The sequence below is a fragment of the Geotrypetes seraphini genome, chromosome 3 (assembly GCF_902459505.1).
Source record: "Geotrypetes seraphini chromosome 3, aGeoSer1.1, whole genome shotgun sequence".
Classification (NCBI taxonomy): Eukaryota; Metazoa; Chordata; class Amphibia; order Gymnophiona; family Dermophiidae; genus Geotrypetes; species Geotrypetes seraphini.
In genome coordinates this window covers 27,662,064-27,685,683 of record NC_047086.1, presented here as the reverse complement: position 1 = coordinate 27,685,683, position 23,620 = coordinate 27,662,064, and the positions used below count along the sequence as shown (strand labels likewise).

At 40.0% G+C, this 23,620-nt stretch overlaps 1 protein-coding gene across 1 annotated transcript in view; it reads left to right on the top strand.

The window, feature by feature from the left end:
* RNGTT (RNA guanylyltransferase and 5'-phosphatase) overlaps nucleotides 1–23,620 on the top strand; it is a 599,480-nt gene that overhangs the window by 341,770 nt on the left and 234,090 nt on the right. Inside the window, exon 12 of the mRNA XM_033938319.1 lies at nucleotides 15,044–15,112. Within this exon, the coding sequence (XP_033794210.1) occupies nucleotides 15,044–15,112 (69 nt within the window). The remainder of the gene's footprint in view (nucleotides 1–15,043; nucleotides 15,113–23,620) is intronic.

Sequence of the window (23,620 nt, the reverse complement as noted above, 5' to 3'; positions counted from 1 at the left end):
CCTTTAATGGATTGAAAGGTAATGATCCAAAGTATTTGATGGCTGCATTAAAAAGACACATTCTGCAGCTGTAAAAGATGAAAGGTTTAGATCAAGGATGTTCTCATTGATGGCATCTAAGTGGTGGAACAATCCACTTAAGTAAACAAGAATGATAAATGAGGCAGAATATTAAGCTATTTAAAAAAAACAAAAAAAACTGAACCTGTCTTTTTTTGCAACTTAGCAGAGTATGGTCATGATAATTTTTTTTTTTTGCTCCTAAAGGGAAGAAAATTTTTCATAGTATCTGAAGTACCTGCCCTGGAGGGTCATTTTCCTGATGGTTGTCACTTCAGCATGCAGTCCATGAGTGCTAGGCCACAGAACCTGATCCATCCTATGTAAGGTGGAATTGGATTTCTGTCAATTATCCTTAACACATTTTCCCTCAAGCTTTCTGCTACAGACTGTAAAAGTGATTTGCCTACTTTGAATTACAAAAGTAGTGCTGCTGTTGCTGCAGAGGCTGTCAGATACCTTTTTGTCTGATAAATTACAATTTGTGTTTGGATCAGACAGGACTCTGATTTGGTGAGTCTTTTATTTGGCCTTCCACAGGAATCAATGTTGTCACCTTTGTTATTTGATCTGTACATGAGCCCTGTTATTGAGATTAAACATCAGCTTTGAACCAGCTACACGATTGTCTTTTGGACCTTTATGGTTGGGGTGAGAAGCCTGAATTAAAAATGAGTTTAGAACAAACAGACTATATGTGATTTTCTATAAGCAAAGACTTTTGAATGAGGTTCCATTTATTAATGAGGTGGTTTTACAAACCAGTAGTAAAGAATTTGGGAATATGGTTAGATAATGAGTTTTAGATCCAACTTTAGTACAGAGATGGTTCTAGCCATACTACTAGACCATTTGAATAGTCTGTTAAGCAGGGGTAGTAGTGTGCTGATACTTCACCTTTGATCTTATAGACCATCTTAAATTGTTGGAAGCCTTAGATGCTCTAGGAATTCAAGGCAAAGTCCTTTCATGGTTTAAAGGGTTTCTTGAATCAAGATTATACCAGGTTATATTTCATGATACATCTTCGGCTTCTTGGAAAAATCCCTGTGGAGTCCCACAGGGCTCCCCGCTTTTCCTTACATTTTTTAATGTGTATCTCTCCTCACTGGGCCATTCATTGAGTAATCTGGGTTTAAAGCTGTTCAGCTATGCTGATGATATTACAATAGACATCCCATGTAGTGTTCAATTTATTGAATCCATGTTGAATTTGATGGAGTCTTGGATGCAGGAATTGAAATTGAATCAAGACAAAACTACATTTTTGTTTGTCTCCTCACAAAAGATCATCCATGAACCAACAGTTAAGATTTATTCAACGTTATATACAATAAGTCCAACAATTAAAATATTGGGAGTTGTTCTCGACCAGTGCCTGACTATGAAGAATCAGATCAATGCAATTATCCAAAAGGGATATTATACTTTATGGAAATTGCATACCATCAAATCTTATTTTGAAAACTGCTGCTTTTAAAATCTTAGTTCAGTCACTATTCTTGAGTCTATTAGATTATTGTAATGTTGTTTATTTTATGAGCACTAAGAAAAACATGACTAGATTGACCTTGGTTCAGAATACAGCAGTGAAATTAATTTATGGTCTGAGAAAATATGTTCACTATACGTTAGGAACAAAATATTATTTAATTGTGATAGTATACTAAATCGCTACCTTCATATCACAATATTGCACATGTTATACTTTGTTTTAAAAATTATTTTTATTTTTAATGGATCTGAGCACTATTTAAAAATATAATTTTTAAAACAAAGTATAACATGCAATATTGTGATATGAATGTAGCAACTGAGAAAATTTGGCCACGTGACACCTTATTATCGTGAGTTGCATTGGCTTCCTGTTGAGGCCCGGGTGGTCTTTATGTTGGGATGTCTATGATGCGGCCTTTGAAGCAGCTCCATTATATCTGGCTGACAGGTTCCTTATAGTGTCACATAAGAATAGTAGAAAATCTCATGCCCTTTTTACGTTTCCGTCAGTTAAAGGCTGCAAAAAGCAAGAAATATCATGAGCATACACTTTCATATCAAGCAACTCTTTACAATAAAGACTTCCGACCACTGTTTCTTAAATCTACCTCTTATGAACACTTTAGAAAGTTAAGAACATAAGAAGTTGCCTCCACTGGGTCAGACCAGAGGTCCATCGCACCCAGCAGTCTGCACCCGCTGCGGCCCATCAGATCCATGACCTGTCAAGTGGTCCCTGCCTCATCCTGAAACTTATCACTATTTCTATCCGTATCCCTCAATCCCCTTATCCTTCAGGAATTTATCCAAACTTCTTTGAATCCCTGTAGTGTCTTCTGCCCTATCACAACCTCTGGGAGTGCGTTCCATGTGTCCACCACTCTCTGGGTGAAGAAGAACTTCCTGCCATTGGTTCTGAACCTGTCCCCTTTCAGTTTCTCCGAGTGTCCCCTTGTATTTGTTGTTCCCCACACTCTGAAGAATCTATCCCTGTCTACCTTATCTATGCCTCTTGAACGTTTGTATCATGTCTCCTCTAAGCGACAGATGTAAAGTTAATGGTAATATTGTTTATTCGGGCTTGATATATAACTGTTTTTCCCACAAGTGGGTCAATGTGGTTTACAATTTAAAAATTTTACAAATATGAAAAGAATGCCATTGAATCAGACAGGAAAGAGTCATATTCATTTGATCAAGAGAATACAATACATCTTGTGGCTCCCGTGCCCACACAGGTCCAGGTAGAAATGGAGGTATTTCAGGTGTTGTCTAAATGAAAAGCTGTGTGGAAGAGAGGGGCTTGAATTTCAGGAAAGTCGATTCGAGACATAGGGTCATTCCAAAGTTTTGGGGCAATGAAGTGAAAGGCTAAAGTTTTGGTGGACTCAAATTTTGCCTCTGTAGGCCAAGGAAGATGTGGCAGTTCCCATCTAGAGAGTGGAGGGCTCTGGATGGAGTGGAGGGGATAATCAAAGAGGGAGGAGCCCGAGGTGCCTCAGCCAGTCGGGGCATTAGGGCCCTCCCAGTGATCATTGACTTGGCAGCTAAGCTTCAATGCTAAAAAGTGTAAGGTAATGCACCTGGGTAAGAGAAATCCGTACAGAACTTACACACTAGATGGTGAGATCTTGACTAGGACCATGGCAGAACGTGATTTAGGGGTGATCATTAGTGATGACATGAAGGCTGCCAATCAAGTAGAGAAGGCTTCCTCAAAGGCAAGGCAAATGATGGGTTGTATCCGTAGAGGTTTTGTTAGCAGGAGACCTGAAGTCATAATGCCATTGTACAGATCCATGGTGAGACCTCATTTGGAGTATTGTGTTCAATTCTGGAGACCACACTACCGGAAATATTTGCTGAGAATTGAGTCGGTCCAGCGAATGGCCACCAGGATGGTCTTGGGGCTCAAGGATTTCACGTAAGAGGAACGGCTAAATAAATTGCAGCTGTACTCACTTGAGGAACGAAGAGAGAGGGGAGACATGATTGAGATGTTTAAGTATATCATGGGCCGTATCGAGGCAGAAGATGATGTCTTCTGTCTTATAGGACCCTCGAACACCAGAGGGCATCCGCTGAAAATCAGAGGAGGGAAGTTTCATGGTGATTCCAGAAAGAACTTCTTCACCGAAAGAATGGTCGATCATTGGAACGAACTCCCACTGCAGGTGATTGAGGCCAACAGCGTGTCAGACTTTAAAAGAAAATGGGATATTCACGTGGGATCTCTAGGGGAGTAAAGTCAGGGGGGTGGGTCATTAGAGTGGGCAGACTTGATGGGCTATGGCCCTTTTCTGCCGTCATTTTCTATGTTTCTAAGGCCGGTATTGCATTGCGGCCAGGCAGAGCAGCAGGAGCAGGAGGACTTTGTGCTTCCTCCTGCTCCCAAAGATTGGAACACTGGAGGCCTAAGGAGCAGGAGGGACCGGGCACCCCTCCTGCTCCCAACATTTTTAAAGGTATGGGGAAGTGTGTGGGTCTTACCAGCCTGGCCCGACCAGGGGTGGGCTGGTTGGGGATATGGCAGGAGTGAGTGGGAACCCTCCTGCCATAATTTTAAAAGTGAGGTTGATTTTTTGGTTCGGGGAGGAAGAAGGGAAGGGGCACTTGTCAGGAGAGGGAGAGGGATTTAATTTTTTTTTAAACCGGGCTGATATTTTGCCTGGGTAAAACATGCAAAATATCTGCCCGATTTAAAAAAAAAATTTAAAAAGCTGGCAGAAGCCCTGACAGCAGTGACAGGAGGCTGCTTCTCCTGTCACTACTGTCAGGGCTATAGCGATCCGTACAGTCGGTTGGTGGCGTGCATCCGATCGCCCCCATTTGCATGCAGATGGTTGGCGATTTGGTCGGTCTGCCTCCAATTGCACATGGATCAGAGGGTTAGTAAATCTAGCCCATAGTGGAGAACAGGGGAAAAATCTATTTTTAAAAAAAAATATTATATTCCATATATTCTACAATTCTATGTGGATTACAGATTATTCAGGTACTCAAGCATTTTTCCCTAACTGCCCCAGTGGACTACCACTCTTAACTAATGTACCTGGGGCAATGGGGCTTGAGTGACTTGCCCAGGGTCACAAGGAACAGTGCAGGATTCAAACCCACAACCTCAGGGTGCCGAGGCTTTAGCTCTAACCACTGCACCACACACACAAGAATATTATCAGCATAAACGAAATATTTGATGTTAAAGGATTGTATGAGGGTGATTAAAGGACTGAGGAAGATGTTGAAAAGAATTGGAGATAGAATTCCAAGGCTTTGGCCCTGTCTCAGTTTTATTCCACATTTTAAAAAATCTAAGGCTTTAAGTAAAATAGGGGTTCTGTCTTTATTATTGTATTAATTGCCCTACATTGGAATTTGTTTCCTGCCTGGTGAGATGAGTTAACATAACATAACAATCAGCTTATATACCGCAGGACCGTAAAGTTCTATGCGGTTAACAAAAGATTACAAAATAAGATATACAATTGAATAGAATGAAAATTAAATGACCAGATGATTAAAAAAACTAAACAAACCAAATTGCTGAAATTATGATATCCGTGTGTATGCAAACTAATTACCCAAATATTTAGAGAACAAATATGTTTTTAAATGTCTTCTAAATTCCACATAGGAATTGGAGGACATAATCAAATGTTCCAAATCAGAGTTGTCAAATTCTAATTGGAATTGCCTAAAGTCCTTAGAAAGTTTACCCAGCCTTTTGTTTCTTTTGATGCCAAAAGTTTGGAATTGTAGTCACCAAAGACTCATTATCTAACTGGCTAATGGAATGCATCTCTTTTAAGTATGCTAAAGCAGGCTGGAGGGTTATGTTAATTCTGTGAACTAATGAAGCTACAGCATTCTCGGTAATTCACTTAAAGCTAGCCCATATGGAGACGACATGGCCAACAGAAAAAGCAGAGTCTGTAGTGCTTCTGTATGAGTTTCTGGTGAGACCACATTTGAAGTACTATGTACAATTCTAGAAGCTGTAACTTCAAAAAGACATAAACAGGATGAAGTTGGTCTGTAGTTTTTGTCAAAAAACGTACGAAGACAAACTTGATATCTTAATTTCAATGTATACCTTTCCAAGGAAGAGAGGTGAAGTAAGACATAAGATAAGACATTTAATGCAACCATGGCATAAATGCAAAGGTGTTCCTGATGAGACAGATTTTAAATCTTAAAAAGTCTCTAAAGTGCAGTTTGGCTAAACCTAGTACAGTAACTCCATAACCCTTGAAGGTTTACTTTTATCATTTCCAGGTTATCTTAAAAAAAAAAAAAAAGATTTGGACAAAACCATGTCCTTTGGCAGTCTAACATAAAAAGATGAAAAATGGAAAACAAAGATAATCTGCTTACTTGTAACATATGTTCTCCTCCATGATTAGTAGGATAGAAGTCATCACATAACACTCTCACTTCTCTTTGGAGTTGTATTTCATTTTAAGCTACATATAGAACGCAGGTGAGTCCACATGATGACCCAGCAGAGGAAATGCTTTTCTTGAACAGTCTAATTTCTTTAGAAATGTAAACTGGAAGGAACCTTTCCCCTGCAGGCAGCATCAGATATTACAGTATCTGTTTTTGAGCACTCCTAACCAGCTGTCACCTGTTGCAGATAACTTGATTTTCCCCTCATCCCCCCTCATTCCAGTATTTCATTTGTTGAATGTTAAAGGGCAGTGGTATGCCCCAAAGAGATTCCAGACTTTTACTTTATTTTTAAAAATTCCCTTCATAAGTATACACTAGAATAGATGACACATACGTCGCGAATGCAAGAGTCTGTCAATGTTATGAGCATCTGTATGTGCAAGGATGCAACCACCCAGACATGCATCGTTCTTTGACGGGATTGGTTCTTGAAAACTACTAGCAAATAATTTTATTTTTATTTTTTATGCAGTAGTTATCCTAACTTGAGCAACAAAGCATTCAAGGTTTTGTTACCATTTGGATCTTCTTATCTTTGCGAACGTGGATTTTCAACTCTGACAGAAATTAAATTGAAAAAAAAAAAAGAGAACGGCCGCTGAGGGTGGAGGATGAAATGCGCGTTTGCTTGTCGATTATTGAGCCGCATTGTGAGTTAATTTGCACTCAAAAACAAGATCATCCATCACATTTATTAGCAATTCTATCTATTTTAGTTTCTCCGTTATACAATTACTCATACGTTATACTTTTATTTGCCATTGTTGCTCAGAAGCAACTTGTGTTTCTATGGCTCTTAAGGGAGATCTACATCGCTAAATGCCCGTTACCTTTGGCACCTTTGCTCTCATTCAACGTCAAGTTACGTAAAGCAGCCATGTCACCATCTGCCAGTTAAAGGGTCAGAGAACTTCTAAATAAATAACACTCCAATTACATTTTTGTTAGTTTTGCAATTTTATAATTTCAAATATAATATGCCACGAAACATTTGCTCCATTTAGGGCTCCTTTTACTAAGCTGCGATAGCATTTTTAGCGCACGCAGGATTTTAGCGCACGCTAAAGTTTCAAGTTTAATAGTTCTCTTGATTGATCGCTTAGTCAAATTTCAAAGCGATGAACAATTTAAAATACATTCATTAAAAAATACAGAATGAACAATACAATACATACTTTAAATAATAACATTGGGTTAAAAACTAAGACATCATTTAGGGAACATAGGGAAGGAAGGGATTGTGAAATACAATTAGGAATAGTAAACCCACACTACACGGCTAGAACTGATGCCAGCTCAATGCTGGCGTTAAGGTTTAGTGCGCAGCTTAGTAAAAGGAGCCCTTAGTGTGCCACAGCTAAAAAAAAGTTTGAGAGACACTGACTGAGCTCTGTAGATATTGTAAACTTAATTCAAAGTATAAAATTGACTTGATTTATGTATAGCATTTCTAAATAACTAAGGAGGAAAATCACAGATCCTATGTTTCTCTTGAATAATGAAATGCAACATGGAGTTGTTTTCCAGATTCTAAACTCCAACTGAATATATTACAAATCAGTCAGAGGTGTAAACTGGAAAGTAATTATTTTCACTTGCAGCTTTGCATCAGAAATATGGTGTACAGAGATGAGGCAAATTTGTTCAGAGATTACTTGCATAACTTAATAAATCACTCTTAAAAATGGCTGATGATCTTATTCCTGTCAAATTAGCTATTCATCTTGGGCTTGAACCATTTAGATTTGTGGTCTTAAAAAAAATTTGCAACTGAAAGATGGCTGTTAGCTTCAGAAAATATAAATATTTTATTCCACTTTAAAAAAAACAAACGTTGCCAAAGGAGAGATAATGTCTAGAGAATGACACAGGGACAACTTTTTCCCTGTCCCCACGAGCACTCATTTTCCCATCCCATCCACACGAGTTCTTTTCCTGTCCCTGCCCCATTCCCGCAAGCTCTGTCCTCATCTGCACAAGCCTCAAACACTTTATAATCATAAGTGGCAACATTCTAGAGCTCAGATTGTGATGTCATAATGCCTCATTCCACCAATGCCTAAGCTCCGTCCTCATCTGCACAAGCCTCAAACCCTTTAAAATCATAAGTAGCAACATTCTAGAGCTCAGATTGTGATCTCATAATGCCTCATTCCACCAATGCCTAAGCTCCGTCCTCATCTGCACAAGCCTCAAACACTTTATAATCATAAGTGGCAACATTCTAGAGCTCAGATTGTGATGTCATAATGCCTCATTCCACCAATGCCTAAGCTCTGTCCTCATCTGCACAAGCCTCAAACCCTTTAAAATCATAAGTGTCCGAGGCTTGTGCGCTTAAGGCAGAGCTTACAGGAATGGGACAGGGACAACGACAAAACTCACAGGGACTGGAAGGGGAAATTGAGTTCCTGTGGGGAGGGGAACAAATTTGTTCCCATGTCACTCTCTAATGGTGTCTCTAGACTAGGGATGTCCAACCTCGGCCCTCGCCAGATCAGGTTTTCAGGATTTCCCAAATGAATATGCATGAGATCTATTTGCATACAATGGAAACAGTGCATGCAAATGATCTCATGCAAATTCATTAGGGAAATGAAAACCTGACTGAATTGTGGCCCTCGAGGACAGACGTTGGACAACCCTGCTCTAGACAGAAGTATTTGAGCTGATAATAGGTGGGGGGCAGGCAAAGAAGGAGGGGAGACAATAGAATATTTCCATACATCACATCCACCTTCACAACATTCACCCCATCCCCTTTTTAAAATGATTGAGACAATACAAAGAAAATCCCAAGAGATATGCAATAAGAATAATAATAAACCTAGTCATTTGCAACTAACCAGTAAACCTGCTATTACAATTATTCAGTATGGCAGTGAAGACTGTTGTCTATACAGGATGGAATCCATCCTCCAATTCTGTAATACACACTATGTATTCAGTTGAATTTCCCTAAAAACTAGTGTAAAGCAGAGCTAGGATTTCTACTTTTATAAGTCAGTGGGCCCCAAAATGTAAATGCTCAAATTTTGGTGAATAAAGACCACAGAAACTCCTTCCACTTGATGATTAGGAATATCCATGTTTAGGTGGAGTCAGAGAGAACACAACAAAAACCAAAATCAGTATAAAAACTGGTGAAATGATATGTATAGGAGCAACTTTTCCAAGTGGGTTAGTTTTGCGCATATCATGACAGGAATGAACCTCACTCCTAAGCCCCAGTGTATGTGGGGTATGATCTGTGTATCTCTGAGGAGGAGGGAATACTTTTTCTCCCCAAATCTTGCTGAATAACTTCACATGGTAACTCTGTTGTTTAACATCTATACCAAATCTCAGGAAGGTGACACTACTGCAAAAATATGATAGGAAGGAAAAAGGAAGATTTATATGGACTGCATGTCACCCAGAATAAAAAGGTTCCTACCTTTTGGCTTACGCCTTAGTGATAATTTGTAATGAAGAGCATAGTGAATAAAAGGTAGGCACCAGAATAATCCAAGACAATAAATTTTAAAAGATTAGGATTATACTAGAGCCTTCTATAATCAAGAGCCTTCCCAATAAGGTTCCAAGTAACCTGGAAACCCTGCTAGTTAGGAGGGTCACCAAAACCAGCAGAAGCTGCCTCCTTTGTGGCACGGGCCTGTCATACAAGATTACAGACTAGCCCCTCAGAGCTGGGGGACACTGTCCCCATATGATTAAGGAGGGAATAGATTATATGGTTGATGTGCTTTATGACATCATCAGAGTCCTGAGTAAGGTTTTGGCTTACTCTGTTTCTGTCCGCCGAATGCTCTGGATCAGCAATGGGCGAGCAACTCAGCCTCCAAAGCTACTCTTAGCAGATTACCCTTCAAGGGGCAGATGCTTTTAGGCAAAGGTTTGGACAACCTCATGGCCAGTGTGGCGGATTGCTGTCCCAAATCCCTTCCAGACAGCAGGGGCTGTTGTTCCTCCGGGGCAGCAGAGACAGTCTTCGTACCTCTAGGATATCCCACCAATTTTCCTCTGGTTACGCTTCGCAGAGACCCTCCAGGGGTCCAGGAAGTTATTTGGTAGTTACAGGCGCCAGTAAATGAGACATTAAGGGTCCCCCGCTTTCACATGGAGACGGTCCACTCCGCTATAGTTGCGGTGGCTCTGGGACAATTCCTTGTCTCTCTGGATTTAATGGAGGCATATCTTCAAATCCCTATCTTTCCAGATCCCAGGAAATATCTGAGATTCCACATTCTTCAGTGACACTTCCAGTTTGTGGCGCTCCCTTTCATTTTGGCCATAGCTTCATCACCTTTACCAAGGTGATAGTGGTTGTAGCAGCATGGGCATCCAGTTGCATTTTTACCTAGATGATTGGCTGGTCAGAGCCCCTCTCAAAAGGAAAGTAAGCACATATGCAGCAGGTGGTGAATCTCCTTCAGAGCCTTGGTTGGATAGTCAACTTCTGAAAAAGTAGTCAACTTCTGAAAAAGTCCCCTTCAACCAACTCAGTACTTGGGATAACTGGGGGTCCAGTTCAACATGGCACAGGGCTATGTTTTTCTTCCCGAGCCACGCAAATCGAAGCTCAGGAAGCAGATCTTAGAGATCATGGTTTTACCGAACCCCACAGTCTGGCAATACTTTCAGGTACTGAGCTCAATGGCGGCCTCCCTGGAAGTTGGGTAAGAGCTCATATGTGGCCTCTCCAGTACTCTCTTCTTTCCTGGTGGTCACTGCAGCATCTCTCCCTGAAGATGCAGCTCCCCTGGACTGGGGGGGGGGGCAAAGTGCACCTTATGTTGGTGGCTCCAGGAGGATGCCTTATCTAGTGGCAAGCCTCTCAGAATTAACTCATGGGTAACATTCATGACTGATGCCAGCCTGAGTGGCTGGGGGTCCTGTGCTGTGGTCACCCACTCCAGGGAAAATGGTCCTCATTGGAAAGCAAGTGGTCCATAAATCGTCTGGAACTGATAGCCATTTTGTTTGATCTTGATGGAGTTGCAATCCTTCATCACAGGGAAGACAGTCCAAATGTTTTTGGACAATTTCACAACAGTAGCTTATGTAAACAGGCAGGGGGGTATGAGAAATGCTCCACTTCACTTAAAGGCTTAGATGTTGTTCCAGTGGGTGGAAGCTTACTTGCAAGCCCTCCCACTGGCCGAAGTAGAAAACATCCAGGCCTATTTTCTTAGCAGGCAGACTCTGGTTCTGGGAGAGTGATCTCTGTCCCAGAGGGCATTCACACTCATTGTTCAGTGCTGGGGAAGACTGGACATGGATCTCATGGCCATCCAAGACTGCAAAGTCAAAGGACTGAACTGGAAAGCCTAGAGCTGGATGTGCTCGTTCAACCCTGGCTCACCAAACTTCTGCTCTACTTGTCTCCTCACTCATTCCAATTTCCAGATCATATATAAATAAGTTAAATAACACCAGTCCCAGTACAGATCCCTGCGACACTCCATTATTTATCCTCCTCCATTGAGAAAAATGACCATTTAACCCTACCTTCTGTTTTCTATCCAATAACCAATTCCTAATCCACAATTGAACATTGTTTTCTATCCCATGACTCTTTAAGTCTTTTCCCCTCCTGTGGACAGTCTTTCATACACCAATTTCCCTTTTCAGTCTACTTTTTCCCCAAGAGTCCCATTATGCTCCAAAACCAATCCTTTCCTGGTCCACTACTATGTTTGCAAATTAGGTCCCATGCTAGGAATCCTGGTCAAACCCAAATTGTCGTCTTGTAAAAACTCTCATTTGGCTCCCTCGTGGTAGGTGACAGTACATACACCCCCCTCATGATCTCACAATGACTCTTTTGCATTTCATCCTATCACTAACATATCTAAGGAAAGTATTCTGTTGCCATTTTACCATGTTGGCTATTTTTTTCTTCTGTTTGCATTTTGCTTTCCTGACTACTTTACCCGCTTTTCTTAACTTTTCTAGATATTTTTGCATAACTTCCACTTTCTTTTTTGTTCAATTGAAGTTTAAATTTATACAATCTCAAATATCATAGCCTTTACAGGACGAATTACAAAAATAAAGGAAATATGTTATTAACATCAAGAACAAATTCCTGTACATAGAGAATATTAAAGAAATTGAGGGGGAAAGAATACTCAAAATACAAGGCAAATCTGAAGAAAGTAAAAGATAAAGACTCAATTACTTGACCTCATTTAGCTGAAAGCCTGCTAAATAAAAATACCTAATATAGTGCTCCTTTTACTAAACCATTGTAGAGCTTTTTTACCACATGCCGGTGAGGTAAATACTCCCGATGCTCATTCAATTTCTATGAGCATTGGAGCATTTACCTTGCCAATCCACGGTAAGAAGGTCTACCGTGGTTTAGTAAAAGCCAGCAATAATTATTACTTCAACTAACCAGAAGATAAAAACTTTAATGATTCCTGAGTTTGAATTGAACTTTCTAAATATTTGGGCTCTAGAAAAATATAATCTTTCCCCTGAAATTTCATCGAACACTGTCTGGGAAATTTAGCGAAGAAAGTCATACCCAAGGACAATGCCCTGGGTCTCAATTGAAGAAGCTCTACTGATCATTGTGAGTTCTGGGTGCCTTCCTCTTTCTGTGACCTCTTATAGTTTATAAAGGCTAACCTCTTTTTCCTTACCTTTTCAGCTACTACTTTTGAGAACCAAAGCGGCCTTCTTTTCCTGTTGCTTTTATGTATTTTCCTTACAAAACAGCTATTGGTACAAGGAGGTCTACTATTTTTTCAGTCATAGCTCCTCAGCTTTGGGATACTTTACCGAGTTATTTGCGTGGAGAAACATCATTAGAAAAATTAAAAGGCTCTCTAAAAAATTTTCTGTATAAGGATGCCTTTGAGATTTAGACAAGACGACCATTCTGTGTTTAAAATTTTATATTTTAATATCCGATTTCTAATCAGTCCTCATTTACAGGACTTAATTTTTTTTATCTTCCTCCCTTTTTATTCCTTTTCACTTTTTGCCCTCCCATACATGTTCTCGTTTGCTTTAATTATTGTAGTTCACCCCCTCTCCTTTTGTACCTGCATTGAATTTTGTATGTATATATTATTTTGTATTAATCTACCATAGTTGTTTCCCCCATTTTTAAATTTGTAATACGCTTTGAAATATTTGATAAGGTGTGCACATCAAATTTTAATAAAAACTTGAAACTTCTTGCAATAGCTCCTTTCAATTTTATCCATTGCTGTCCTACATCTTCCAGATGTTTCTATTCAGACAACCACAACTTGATGTCAGTAAAGAAGTATAAGGCAGAAAGTTTTAGAGGAGAGGATACCACAAAAAGTAGGGTTTGATGATTTTTCATGGCTCCCTGCAATGAAGTATTTTGTAAAGGTGTCTTTTGTAGTGCATAAATGCTGACACACCCATTTACATATGAGCTCTGCTCCTCCTCCATCCAAACTTATACCCTTGGCAAGGCCAAGTTTCTGCTGTCTTCTGTATAAACTGTAACAGTGGGGTAATTATATAAAATTTCACCATGCATTTATTTAGTTTTATAGTCCGTCCTCCCCAGGAGCCCAGAAATGGGTTATAACGATACGTACACAGTAGTTTTCAGGATCAATGATATATAAGCTACAGGATCAATAACGAGCTACAGAAAACTGAGATAGTTTTCAATAACATACATACTATGAGGAAACTAAGAACACGCACGCTACAGGATCAATAACGAGCTACAAGTACAGTGTACACATGTTACAGAAAATTGAGACGATTTGTTTTGGGGGTTTTATATGACACACATGCTATGAGGGGGTTGAGAACACCTATACTTTAGTTCAGTGTCCCAAAAACTTTCTCAAGCCGTGGCACACTAAACGTAGTGGCCGCAGCATGAGGTATCCAGAAATGCATGGATGTCGCCTTGATGACGTAACGCCGACGTCCACGCATCCAAGATGACACAATCCCCTGGATTTATTAATAGATACCTTACACCATATATACCTACACGATTACTACGCTCAAGTAACCAAAATCTATTAGTAATTCCATCACCAAGACATGTAATCTACGATACAACCAGAAAATCAGTTTTCTCTGTCACTGTTCCATCATTATGGAACAGTATGCCTAGGCACCTTCAGGAAGATTCTTCTCTTACTAAATTTAAATCAAATTTAAAAACATTTTTATTTAAAGATGCATTTGATCGTTAATTCTGTCTATATGCTTCTACTATTTTATTGGATTTTAACACCCTTGCTCTTGAGTTTTCCTCTTAATGTTTCTTTCCTTTCGATTATTGTATTTCTTCTCTCTTTTTTCTACTCTTGTGTTAGTCTGTCTTGTTTAATACGATTACCTCTTTTTAAATTTATATTAGTTTTTTTTAAACATGTACACAGTTTAGATATTTGATAGGTAATATATCAAATTTTTAATATGCTTGAAATTTGAAGAGGTGCCTGCAAGGGAGAGGGCCGGAGAGAAGGAGAGGTACTGGTGCCAGCTGATTGCCTACAGGACATGCCTCTCGCCTGAGAAGAACGTCATGTAGGCAGTCAGCCAGTGCCTCTCCTCCTCCCCAGTGTGCCATGGCACACAGTTTGCGATACACTGCTTTACTTAAACTAAGAGAATACAAACCATATAGAGTCTCATAATGGTATCTGCATAGATAAGATTACAGTATTGGCTGACTGATTCAGGTGCCCCGAGTTACGGTGCACTGGTTTCTGGCTGGTTAAAGTTTGAGATCAGGAGCGAGTTAGTTCGTGAACAGTAGTGTCTTTTCTGTCCATTGTGATGCAAGAAAACCAACATTTGGGTTGCTTTTTCAGGGCCAACAGGATTTTGGTTTCATCAATAAGGATTAGAATGCCCAGGAGAGGAAGGATAGAGAAAATATATTTTTTTGTGTTTAGAATGACAGTAAAGAGAATAGCTGGTTTATCATACTGTATGCCTTATTAAAATTATGAAGAGTCTAGTAAATGTTTTTTTGTTAAAAATTTAATTCATGTTTCATTTTAATTTACAGCTCCTTGAAGGAAATTTTGCCAAAGAAGTCAGCCATGAAATGGATGGACTAATTTTTCAGCCCATAGGAGTAAGTTCAAATGATATTTCAAAGTCGCATAAATAAATTAATCAACAGATTCTTTTCATATGTATATAAATATTTCTTCTGTGCCTTTATGCATGGCTACCAGCAGAAAACAAAAACATTACTTGTTCTATGAAAGAACATAAGCAATTTTAAGTACACAAGAAAAGGGTAGAGCTAGGTTGAGGGAATGAAGGTTAAGCTGTAATAAGGGTACACACACACTGTGACTACATTTTCAAAGGAAAGCTGCAACATGCTTCCCTTTAGAAAAGGGGTTGCAAAATTTACTTCCTGGCAAAACAGATTATTGATTTAGGCCCTCTTTCACAAAGCTGCAATAGAAGTTTCTACTGCAGACCATCGAGGTAAATGCAGTGTTCTGTTACATATATAGAGGAGTCCATACTTTAGCTGTTGATTCTCTCTTCAGTCTTTCCTACTGCAAGCAAACTCAGAAGGTGTGGTCTAATCTGCTTTGCTATTTTTGTGTTATTTTTGGGTGTTTTTGCCATCAGTCTTCAAATTTTTTCCTGCATTGTTTCGGTACTTGGAGGTCCCCTTCTTGGGCTTACTCTGCCGGGGAAAGGACACAGTCCTGCATGGGTGGACTACTGTTCCCAGGTTAGTCTCATTGAGTACCTATGGAGTCAGCCTGCTTTGTGTCCCTTCAGGAGCTTGGGGTGGAAAGGGGCTGCTGACCTTTTCAGAATATGACCTCGCAACAACCCAATAACTGTATATAATATAGGTTTATTAGTAATAAACAAAAGTCAGCTTACATGGAACAACAAAGTGCAGCAAATTGAGCCAATGGATAACATACAGAGTGACCAGCTTCTGTAATGAATCCATCCTAAAGGTTAGGCCAGACGGTATATACTTTAGTTCAGTAGCCTAGAGTACTACCTAGTTACAGATTACATACTCACTTTCTATTGTATAGCCTGCATACTGATCTTGGAGCCATATTGACGCATGATGTCACCTAGTGTCAAATCTGACTTTTTTATATTCTCTTGACAATGCATTCTTAATACTAAGTTCAATAATTTCTGAGAGTAGGCCCTCTCCTTCCTGAGCTTCAATGTCGCTCTATCAGCAGTGCAGATAACTGTTGGTAGGACATCTTGTTTGGGATTGTCTTCTTGAAAGTCCCAAAATATCCAATGATGTTTTATTCAGCAGATATTTTCTAGTTACTAGAGCAAAGGTGAACCTCTTGCATAAGCATATTGTTTCTGCTGACAGGGAGAGATATGTTTCTTTCATTATTCAGAAACCTGCATTCAATAGCACAATGTCTCTCTTAAAAATATCCTCTGGTGTCTCACAGGGGTCTTCACTTACATTTTCATGAAAGTCTTATTCCTGATTCTTCTTTATTCCCCTCTAAGCCTAAGGAGGCTTCATCAAGCTAGATCAAAGCATAGATAAGGTTATTGTTGTTCCCACAAAGTTGTCCATGTCTAGAAGGGGGAAAGGAGGAAGGGCTACCACTCAGGAATCAAGCTTAGTAAAATTAAGAAGACCATTGTCGCTACCACCCCCAATCTAATAGGGTACCAGTTTCATGAGGACTCAGGACAAATCATGCATATGACAATAATAAATGAAAGCAAAAGAAAACAAACAAAAGACATTAAGCATAGGAATAGTTAACCAGAAAAACATCTGGAAAATTCTTACATTGATTGTACGTTTGATATTTAATGGCTTCATTCTGTCATAGGGCCACTCTTCTAGAATAAATCTGTTAACTGCAAGTTAGATTATTTCCAAGTCTTTCCAAGAGAGCTGAGATCAGTGCAGACCTGGTTGACTGCAAACATTATCAGGTCATGCTCACAGGTCAAGATGGAAGTCCAGATAAACACATTAGATTCTTTTATGCTATCATATTTCTTATTGCACTGTTTATTTCAGAAACCGCCAACCCTGGATGAGAAAAGGTGGTTGGGTTAAAGTCATGAAGAAGCATCTGTGGTATCAGGCATAGTCCCCATTCCTTATCAGCTGATGGTAGCCTCATCCCTTCTAGCACCATCACGTTATTGCACAGTTAGCTATACACATAAATAAGGAAAACAGTACTCCAAAAGTTCAGAAGAATAAATCCAAAACAACAAGTCCATAGATGCAAAGAAAACAAAACAACTCAAACTAAAATTGCAAAGTCCAGTTTGTTGAATTTCACTCTGCCATTTTAGGCCGACGATCCCGGTGGCAATAGTAAATCAGGCAATCGGTCCTTTTGCGGTAGCTAATGAAGAAAAGTCCTGGTGCGTTGTGTCAGTCCATGTTATGCCGCAGTACTCTTTCTTTGTAGCTCAGTCTTCTCTATATGAAAAAACTCATCCCTCCTCTGGATACTCTGTAAATGAAAGTCATAGAAACATAGAAGATGACGGCAGATAAGGGCCATAGCCCATCAGGTCTGCCCACTTTACTGACCCACCCCAAGTCTACTATCCTAGAGATCCCACTCCTGGTGACAGGTTCCCTTGGCTTAACCCTCTAAGGGATCCCACTTGGGCATCCCATTTGCTCTTAAATTCTTGCACGCTGTTTGCCTCGATCACCTGCACCGGGAGCTCGTTCCAAGGATTAACCACTCTCTCGGTGAAGAAATATTTCCTGGTGTCGCCATGAAATTTCTCGCCCCTGAGTTTGAGAGGATGCCCTCTTGTGGCTGAGGGTCCTTTGAGAAAGAGAATCTCTTCTTCCATCTCGATACGGCCGGTAATATACTTAAACATCTCGATCATGTCTCCTCATTTGTCTTCAACAAATGTTAAAAAGATGATTCTACCAAAGAGCAAAAGTGCAAACAGCAAAATTAATTCATCACGGCCATCTTCATCATATCTGAACATGTGCCTCACAGTTGTATATCAAATTCTTGTCCAAAATACTACCATCTTGGTTAGTATGAACAATTAAATTCATATATGAAGCCAAAATCACTTAGCTTGACTTCATATCTTTAGTTAATGCTCCAAAACAAAACTCTTGAATACATTGGCAGTGATCACATTTGTATAGACCATAGTCTAGCCAATTATGGCATTTACATGTTCATATGGGCTCTGATAGCATCTCAGTAAAGTTCATTGTTAATTTGTATACATAAATTCTTATTTCCTTACAAATTTTGCATTTAATAACATTCTCATCTCCTGTTCTCACATACACATACCTTCAGGCTGACTTGCAATTTCTCTTCTATAAACACATTCAACATTGGACTTGCTGGAAATCACATTTCCCACTAATACATTTCTTCTCACTGTCCTTAACCTCACATGTTACAGGAAATGCTCCTAGCATTTTATTCATTTATTTATTTAAAGATAATAACCCCTCAATAACTCTTTTCTCTTAAACTATCCTTAAGATAAGAAACAGTATACATGCAACAGAAGAAGCTATAAGAACATAAGAAGTTGCCTCCACTAGGTCAGACCAGAGGTTCATCGTGTCCAGTGGTCTGCTCCCGCGGCGGCCCATCAGGTCTATGACCTGTGAAGTGGTTCCTGACCACTTCTATAACCTACCTCTACTTCTATCTGTACCCCTAAATCCCCTCTATCACATAATACAATTTATGTATCATCACTATAGTATAAGTCTCAGAAAGCAGTACAAGGAAGAAAAAGTGTATCACACACTGACTTACAGAAGAGGGCTTACTTACAAGAGAGGAATACTTTCAAAACATATGGGAGACTCATAAGAATAGAACAGACCAGGAAATAAATGTTCTCATCAGTAAGCAGGTATAGGAGGGAGAGAGTTCCCTTAGTGTCTCAGGCCCAAGGACATACACAGGCATAAAGAGATAAGGAAGGCTGAGACAGCTTAGATTAAATAGGCATGGAAAAGAAAATAAGGCTCTCACAGTGAACATGAGAGAGAGAAAGAAAATGGAGGACTGGAAAAAATTAAAACACAGATCAAGCATTTTCATGACAGTTGGGCAAAATAAACTCAACCAAATATCCATCATTTTTAGCAAATCTAGGCCACTTGCCCAGGAAACAGCTATCTGATGGGACAAAAATATAGTTAAGGACCTTGGGTCTATTCATACTACAACCAATTAAAAATATGGCTGTGCTAAGAAAACAGGATGAGTTCAGTACTCTGCGTCAAAAAGCTGTGTCTTTTCTCAGTTCTCTGTATCTAAAAGCTTCTAAACTTAAGGTCTCTATTTCTAAAGGCACAACTTAATTCTTTGTCTCTTTATACACTGCTTCAATTACTAATACTCTTTAACCTCAGTAAATGCCCAATCAATGTAAAAAAAACACAACAATTTTGTACTTTACAAAATCAAGGATGTACTTTTCTAGGGTGAGGCCCTCCACACCATTCCCCTCTGATCACCCCAGGGAAAAATAAAAGGACTAAAAACCAAATCAGAACCAAAATGTTATGCACAAGGAAAATAAGAGTTCAAAAAGAATGAGGCTACAAGTCTAACTGACAAACATCATTGTATCAAATATTACAATTATTTCCATACACTTCCTTCTGGGATAAAACCCATCCTCCAACTGCTCATCGATGCCTCAGCCTGCCAGGCTTACTGCACATATGAAAAATACCAAAGTAAAAATTAAAAAGAAAACATTTAAATCACGATTGCATATATTTTAAGCTTCATACACTCACAATCTAATATATTCCTTTCAGGATAGAGCATTGCACTGCCTATGTACAATCCAAAATTCCCATTTCCATTTCTAGTTACATATTATCAAGTGTGCAATAGCTATACAAAAGCAAGTCTAACAATGACTGTATTCTTAAATGTTATTGAAAGTCAAATACCAAATAGAAAAGATATGGAGAAAAGGTTACACAAATAGCCTTATCTAAAACACCTATAATCTTAGACATCATAGCTTCCAAATTAAATTATGCATCTCACCATATGGGCATAACTTCATTAATGAAATATGAATTTGACCTCTAGGAAGAGAAAAAGGAAAAATGCATCCGGTTAATAATGCAAATATTTAAACATTGTTCCATTGTTCTTGATTGACTTCCCCCATACATATGTAGGCAGATACAAAAGCTTTATAATAAAATTCATATACCAAATGATTCTTATTTCTAAACAGGACCTCTAAGAATTAAATTTAGTCCTTAATTAAACAGGTGAATTAATCTCAATTGTAATTGCAACAACAACAACAAAAGAAATGGTGAACTAATATTTATACCAAGGCATTTATAGAACATAATATTTATGCAATTTATCATATACCACAATTCTTTAAGGCAAAGGACAAAATTCACATTTCCCCCCCCCCCCCAATCGCTGCAGTCAGCGGGAGAGAAGGTGAGAGGGGAAAAAAAAAGAACAAATTGGATCATAACATATTAAATCAGGACAACATCTCCTAAAAATTCCTTTAAGTCAGTGGTCTCAAACTCGCGGCCCGGGGGCCACATGCGGCCCGCCAGGTACTATTTTGAGGCCCTCGATATGTTTATTATAATCACAAAAGTAAAATAAAACAGTTTCTTGATCATATGTCTCTTTAGCTATAAATTACAATATTATTATTAAGACTTGGCCAAAAGGAAAGATTTATAAACTATGAAGAGTTTTACCTCATGCAAAATTGTCATTTCTTTAATAAGACATTAACTATTTTTTCTGCGGCCCTCCAAGTACCTACAAATCCAAAATGTGGCCCTGCAAAGGGTTTGAGTTTGAGACCACTGCTTTAAGTAGAGTTAAAATTAGAAAGGTATACCATTTAACATTACAGGTGCTTACATAATGTTGTCCCTACATAGGAATAAGGACAAGATATATTAACTAAAACATTCAGGTATTTTTCAACAGTAAATCATCATTGCATCAATAGGAAATAATAGCATCATTAACACTGTATGTACAGCCTTTAAAACAAATGCAAAGAATAAAACAAACCTTATTCTCCTATATTTCAAGTCGTATCCTAGAACCATAAATTACTCTTGCATGCCATGCTTAATAAAGTGTCTGAAACGATACCATAACTAAAAATAACGGTACTTCAACTAAAAAGAACAATAAGGCAAAAGGAAATAAGGTGTCTGCAGCTGTATATAAAAATTGTTCAATTCTTTACACCATTCTCCCAAAGGAGCTCAGTACAGGTCACATTAAATTACCCTGTCTGTCCCAATCTGTCTAACATACCCTGGGCAACGGGACAAACCCAGATCAAAGGGGGAGAAGTGGAAAAAACATAACTGTCTTCCACAGAGCATACAAGCTCTAATTATATATTACCTAAGGAGTTAGAATTTTTTACAATCTCTTTCATGTAGCAAATGCCTCTTAAACAAGACGTCATAATCAAAAGTGTATGTGTGTGTGTGTGTGTGGGGGGGGGGGGGGGTTGCACAATGGCAAAAAGAGAGAATATACAAGGGAAAAAGGGGATTGTTGCTAATAAACACACATTAAATAACACAGAGGTTAATCATTGAAAACGTTAACATTGTCCTAAAAGACATAGTCAGAGAGATAATGCCGTTATCCTCCACTGCCAGGCATTTGCAAAGTACTGTACAGTTATAGAACTAGATTTCCCATAATCTTAAGCACCACCACAACACTTCCGTTCACCACGTTCACATTCACACAGGCGTTTACTTCCTCTCGAGAAAATATACTGCACAGAACTAAAACCAACTTATACAGAGATAGACAGATACAATTCTAAATTCCGACATGCAATCCTGTCGGAGCATAGAGAAACATAACCTAGCTTCAGTTCAGACTTTCTTTTCCAAGTTTTAAATAGTTCACATTCCTTAAGAAGAGCAAAGCCTGTCAGCTGAGGAACTTTGCCTGTATAACCTTCAGCATTGATAAGACAAATAAAATGTAACAATTTAAGTGTCATGACCATGGAATGTTAACCCTGGACGTCCAGCAACCATTATAGTGCACTAATTAGTCACATTCCCTTATATGTGTTCTTCAGTTGCACTGTGTCATACACAAAAAAAGATAAACTCTTAGTACTGACAACGGTACAAGTAAAGAAAAAAACCCTCTTTTCCCTCCTCCCCTAGTGCTTCTGAAAAACAGACCAGCACGTAAAACATGTTACATCTCATGATTAAAAGCAGCACTATGTACTTTATATTTATCCCAGGACAAGCAGGCAGGTATTCTCACTAGTGGGTGATGTCATCAGACAGAGCCCCGGTACGGACGTCTCACAAGCACGTGTTGCTTGTAGAAACTTAAAGTTTCTAGATGCCCGCACCGCGCATGCGCCGGTGCCTTCCTACCCGGAGATCCGGGCGTATCTCCTCAGTTCTTTCTTTTCCGCGGAGCTGAGAAGTTCAACTTCTTCATGCGCTAGCTGAATTCAGTTAAATTTGCCTTCCTTGTCCGCGTTTTCGTTTTCTTTTAATTCCAGTTAACAGTTCTTTTCTTTTTCAAAAAAAAAAAAAAAAAAAAAAGAAGATTATTTCCTCCGGCGGGTCGAACGGGCCGGCCACGTGGCTCAGGCCCACTGGCTTCGACCTCGCGGCGGAGATTTTCCGGCCTATGTCCCGGCCAATCACCGGGTTTAAAAAGTGCAGCAAGTGCCAACGCGCGATTTCACTCACGGACCCTCACTGGCGCTGTTTGCAGTGTTTGGGCCCTGACCACATCCCGAAATCGTGCGGGCCTTGCTCTACCCTTACGGCACGCTCATTCAAGCGGCGTTGCCTATTGTGGGAATCGATGTTCAAGATGGACGCAGCTAAGGATCCCACAGCCTCCACTTCATCTGATACCTCCCCGGTTCGGGCGAAACCGGCATCGACCACCCCTGCATCGAGTGTGGTGAAACCGGCATCGCTCACCCCGACACCATCCACGAGCTCGACGTCGGTGCCTGCCCCGGTCTCCTCGGTTCAGGTACCTCTTCCTTCCACAGTGCCACCAATGGTCATCAAAGTGCCGAAAGCTACTAAGCAGAAGCACTCGACCTCGAAGGAGCGCGATGTCCGTGCAGGAGGACCCCCTTTCGGTGCGGATCCCTCCCTATCGGCTTCGCTACGGTCCGTGCTGGAAGCTCAATTCGTTGAGCTCATGCAGACCATCGGACCCGGGCTCATCGCTGCCATACAGGGTGACCTCCCGGTACAGATCCAAAGGGGCGGTCCGCCCCCTCCCCCTCCCCCACACCGTTCGACCTCGACAACCGACGAGGACGAACGGGGGAGGGCGGCGATGCCCACGCGGCAAGCCTCGCTTACCGATATGCCGCCATTAGAACCCATTACGCCTCCGCGCCAACATGGGACCAGACCTCCGCTCGATACTCGAAGCCCTGGGCATAGTCAGGAAGAGTTCTTCCGTACTCCTTACCAGACTTGGGTAGCATCGCAAGAACCCGCATCGCAAACCCAGTTGCGATCCACCGCTTCCAGCCCTGTCCACTTGGGGGCCTCGGGAGACCATGCGATGCACAGACGATCCCGATCCCCGTCCCGCCA